This window comes from Erpetoichthys calabaricus, chromosome 6 (genome assembly GCF_900747795.2).
Source record: "Erpetoichthys calabaricus chromosome 6, fErpCal1.3, whole genome shotgun sequence".
Taxonomy (NCBI): domain Eukaryota; kingdom Metazoa; phylum Chordata; class Cladistia; order Polypteriformes; family Polypteridae; genus Erpetoichthys; species Erpetoichthys calabaricus.
The window spans coordinates 217,275,030-217,280,134 of record NC_041399.2 but is presented as its reverse complement, the minus strand read 5'-3'; the positions used below and the strand labels follow the sequence as shown (position 1 = coordinate 217,280,134).

The 5,105-nt window shown below is 56.1% G+C and overlaps 1 protein-coding gene across 1 annotated transcript; it reads left to right on the top strand.

The window, feature by feature from the left end:
* The first annotated feature begins 813 nt into the window (after positions 1 to 813).
* Positions 814 to 1,867, top strand: LOC114641838 (atypical chemokine receptor 2-like). Its single transcript, XM_028790872.2, has one exon. The coding sequence runs from the start codon at positions 820 to 822 to the stop codon at positions 1,849 to 1,851; it is 1,032 nt and encodes a 343-aa protein (XP_028646705.2). The 5' UTR covers positions 814 to 819; the 3' UTR covers positions 1,852 to 1,867.
* The last annotated feature ends 3,238 nt before the right edge of the window (positions 1,868 to 5,105 follow it).

The following is a 5,105-nucleotide window of genomic DNA, read 5'->3' as shown; positions in this document are numbered from 1 at the left end:
AATGTAGTAAACAGGTAAAGGTCAGATGATGGGGACTGAGAGAAAATGAAAAGGTTGGCAACACACGACGAACCACCTCAGGATCCGCACCCGAGTGACCCCTCAGCACCCGACTTGTTCCGTTAAATGAAACTAATCCGCGTATCTCCACAGCAGAAAAGCGCAGTCCAGTGAATGGGGACGTGAAGTCCGAGAAGCCGAACAGCCCAGGTGATCTGGGGCAGGTGACTTGAGGAGGTGGCGACACGAACCCCACGGACCGCTCGCGAAGCCCCTAAAGAGAAGCGCGCACTTCCGGAGAGTCCCCAGCGTCTCCCCGTCTCACTGCGCATGCGCTTCCTGCCCGGCCGGCGTCTGCCGAGTGTCCTTTCCGGAGTTTGCCGAGTCGGGGCGCCGGCCGCGGTGTTTTGAACGTTTGCCGAGTTTTGGGACTGGGCGGCCAGTGAGAAGGAAATCACTGAAGTTCAGCCAAGGGGTGATGGCAGCAGAGAGGAGGAGGAGGAGGACCGGAAGGTGGAGTGTTGGGTGGGTGTGGCAAGAAAAGGTAGGAGACTGGAGTGGCACCCTGACCTTCTGATCAATGCAGGGAGAGGCTGCACCCTTGGGTGACCCTCACATTAATGGGTGGCCATGTGGGGTTTGTGGCCACAACGGACAGCATTGCCCACCAAAGGCACATTTGGAGAGAGAGAGAGAGAGAGAGAGTGCTGAAGTGGACTCTGATGCCTGGCATGGCCCGGACCCCCCAGATCCTTCTGTGTGGTGTCACACGTGTTCTCATTTCTTTGTCTTTTCAGGGGTGCCAGTGGCTGCCTGAACATGGCCAGCCCACCTACTGAGACCCCAGAAGGCTACACCGACTATTACCCCGATGACTTAGAAAGCTTTGTGGCCTGCGAGAAGGCCGACGTCCGAGCGTTCGCACAGACCTTCCTGCCCATCTTTTACGGAGCCTTGTGTGTCTCGGCCTTTGCCGGTAACGGCCTTCTGGTGTTCGTCTTGGTGCGGCGCTCGAAGCCAATGGCCTCCGCGGACCTCTACCTGCTGAACCTGGTCATCTCGGACCTGCTCTTTGCGTCCACGCTGCCCTTCTGGGCCGTCTACGTCAGGCTCGACTGGATGTTCGGAGACGCCGGCTGCAAAGCGCTGACCGCCATGTACAACGTGAACTTCTACAGCAGCGTCTTCTTCATCTCGTGCATGGGCCTGGACCGATACCTGCAGATCTCCTACAGGGGCTTCCGTGGTGGGGCCGGGGCCGCGGCCGTCTGTGCGGTGGTGTGGACCGTGTCGCTGCTGGCCTCCATGCCGGACTGGGCCTTCGCCAAACTCCAGGTCCAGAACGGCCAGCGCATCTGCCTGCACGACTACGGGACGGAGCAGACGGCGCTCTGGAGAATCCTCCTCAGGTCCCGCATCAACGTGCTGGGCTTCATGCTGCCGCTGCTCCTCATGGTGGGCTTCTACTGCCGCCTCTACTGCCTGGTGGGGACGCAGGGGGCTCGGGCCTTCAGGCTGGTCCTTGCGCTGCTGCTCGCCTTCTTTCTGCTGTGGTGTCCCTACAATGTCGTCTTGGTCCTGCTCACTCTGCAAGATCTGCACGTCCTCCTGCACTGCGACACCAGCCGTCGCCTGGACTTCGCCCTGCAGCTGACGGAGAGCCTCGCCTTGGTGCACGTCTGCCTCAACCCGCTGCTCTACGCCTCCGTGACCAAGACTTTCCGCAGGAGACTCGGCCACATCTTCAAGTCCATGCTGGGAAGACGGGCCGAGCGCTCGCTGGAGGTGACCTGCACCGGCCCGTCTACGCTGCACGACGAGGTGGCACAGGAGCACGAGGACACGGTGTGACGCAATCGACGGACATCAGGAGGATGCTTCACGAGGTGTGGTGGCTCTTCAACAAAGCAATGAGAAGGAGAAGCCCTAGCTGCCTTATATCTTCAGTGATGCCAACCCTGGGTGAAGAACAAAGGGCTCATCGGGCGCCTCCGGCTTCACTCCGTCTTCTCCAGTTTCCCACAATCCTCAGCTGTCAGACTGGGTGAGAGGTGGGCCGCCTGATGCCCTTCCTTCTGTTCCTCTTTTAGTTTGTATGAACTGGGGGGGGTCTGCCAGTGGGACCCTGAGGCGGGTTGGCCTGATGGTGTTTTCAGCTCGTCACATCCTGCCCTCTGTTTTCTGTTCCTCCCTTTGCCCATGGAAGGCTGTCTTTGGTGAACTTAAGTGGCATCTGATGGGTAAAATACACGAAACGTGGCACCGCTTTATGGAATGTTGTGTCTGAAATGAAACGTAATCAGTCCCAACACAAACACTTCAATGCCAGGTCCTCATTAGGCTCTGACAAGTGGCCGAGGTGGTGAGAGCCCTTCAGAGAATCCCACCAGCCCACCCAGAGGATGTGCACCACAAATGGCATCAGCCTACGGTGGGCAATAACAGGCTTCTGTCTCAGCATTCAAGTAACAAACTCTGTAAAAGGGAGAGGACCACCATTAACCCCTGGGATGACAGAGCAAGGCCACAAGACATCGTAGTAAAGGACCAGGAACAAATGTGACAAGAACAAAGGACTTGTGAAAAACAAGCAAAGTCAACAAAGGGTCGATGCAAATCAAGAGACCACAGGGGCACAGCACTGCAACAGCCTGGGGGTCCGAGAGCGAGAGGAGTGGAATCAGCTGGCAGGTGGCCCATCTGGTTCTTCAGTGGCCACTTCCACCATGCCACCCAGATGAGTGGCGGTGGCACATGCTTCAAGCTGCTTAGTCCCTCTGCCTTGCCCGTATGTGCCACCCGGCCCCCCCATGTTCATAAGGGGTCAAACACAACCTGTGAGCTGTCACTGGTCCACATCCAGTGGCTGTGATTGAAGTGCCCTCTAAATGCCACATCTTCGTGACCCCCATATGCCACATTTTATACGTTGCTTCTTCAGGTGCCCCCACTCCCTCAGACAGGTCCCCTCCACCTGAGGTACGTGTCCCTTACAGGCCTACACCTGTGGACGCGTCACCAGTTACAAACCCCCAAGGCCAGAGTGCATGCCAAGTGAACTGTGTGGGACTTCATTTCCCAGCCTGCCTTTAGAGGGCAGGGGGCGGTCCCTGAATGGTGATGCAGAGTGGCTCCTCCTCTTTGGAACTCCACCCACAAAGTACAAGGAACAGAAGAGAAGCTCACAGCACACCAAGATACTGAAGAGAAAGCAAACAGAATCAAAATGACAGATAAGAGGGAATTAAACAAAGAACAATGAATGACACAAAGGAGAAAGTCCAGCCTGACCACTGCACCACAACAGTAAAGCCAACTCCGCAGTGGTCACTCAGACTCAAGCAGCCACCAAAGGTGACAAAAGAGGTGGGGACAGGGGTGTCACCTATGGGGTAATAAAACACAATGCAAGTAATTCAGCGATTCCTGAAGTTTGTGTTTATGTGGCTTACGTATTTCATTGTGTGTTTGGTGTATTGTTTCAGGGACAGTGCTGTCCTCGGGTGACGGAGGGGACGGCGGGCTTAGGAGCCCCAGGAATCACAGCAAAGTCTGCAGCAGACACGGGGACAAAAAAGCGTCCCTGAGCAAAGCGGTGACTTCAGAGGGGGGCCGCGCAGTCCTTGAGCCTCACATAGGGTGGTCTGTCGGTCCACACCACATGTGATGTTGAGACGTCTGATCCCGTGAAACAGAAAGACGGAGGAGAGTCGCGACATCGAGAAGGCCCATAAAGTCAAAGTCCACCGTGAGAACGTGAAGTGTGACGAGTGCCCGGCCAGCGTGGAGCTCTGAAGGTGCTGAGCTAACAGAAAATGGGGGCCAATGAAAGGTAAGACAGGGGACCCCCTTAGGAGGCTCATTTTTAGGCCTGGACCACAGGGAGCAGAGACAGTCAGGCTGACCTCAACCTCTTATATAGCGCCTTTCAGAATAAATGCTTCCCCATCATGCACTTCTTCCCATATTTCTCTATGGAGCCTGGGTCAGGGTCTGTGGGGTCTCATATAGCGCCATGCTGATGTCTTCTGGTGGGTCACTCGGCTCTGTTGATATGTCGTCCCCATCTGACCTGGGCAGCCCACCCCTTGCTGTGCCCACTGTGACTAACCCTAACCCAGACTGGCACCCCATCTTGTGTGGGCACTTCACGGATTTCCATTTTTTATGCTGGTTTTCATTCTGCTGCCTCTCACTGGTTTTGCTGGTCTCTCATTTTCCTGTGTTTCTCACTCTTGGGCGCCTTTAGTTCCGGCCGGTGGGTGGGCACTTCCTCTTGGCAGCCTCAAGGCCAGTGTGTGGACGGCCTCTGCGCAGGACCCTTGTGACATCTGGAAACTGAGCCAGCAGGAGGAAGCCGAGCGGACGCAGATGTGACACAGAGGTGGCCTGAGAGTCACAGTCCAGGCGGACAGGAGGGGGTCCCTCGCATCACAGGGGGCGCCCACTGCCTTTTTTTCCTTTCTTATGTCCTCTTTAAGTGCCACACTGCAGGGTCTTCAGAGAGGGAATGTGTCCGTGTATAGGGGTCACCTGTAATAATTCGTTGACTCGTTCATTACTTGAGTTGTGACCGGTTAGCAGAAGTCACTTGTGTTTCCCCCTTTACGGTGGGTCAGGGTGACTTTGTGTTCAAGTGTCACCAACACTGAGACCTCCACTGATGTGACACCTGAAAGTCCGAGCCAGAGAGTCCGCAGCTTGAATCGCATGTGAACTTTCCAGGTGAGGAGTTTATTGGAAGGCACTGGCAGAGGAGGAATGGCACTGCCCACCATGCCACCCGATACTGACATAAAGCAGCAGAATTGAAAAAAGCTAATGAGACGTTGATGGCATATGGCGACCGCGACGGGCTGGGTGATGGTGAAGATGGACAACACCCCTGTGGGCCGAGCAGAGCAGAGCAGGCTGACCAGAGTGACCTCGGGACCACGGAGCAAACAGATGACGGGCGGGTGACATGACACAGGTGGGGGGACACAGATGGACACCTGGTGGGGTTGATGTCACACCGACACTCAGTGCAGAGATGGGGAGTGAAGTGACAGCTGAGGGCAGCAAATCTGCAGCAAGCGCCACCGTTGGAAACGTTCCATCATATG

Coding starts and splice junctions, on each gene's coding strand:
- LOC114641838 (XM_028790872.2), top strand. CDS start 820: ATGGCCAGCCCACCTACTGAGACCCCAGAAGGCTACACCGACTATTAC.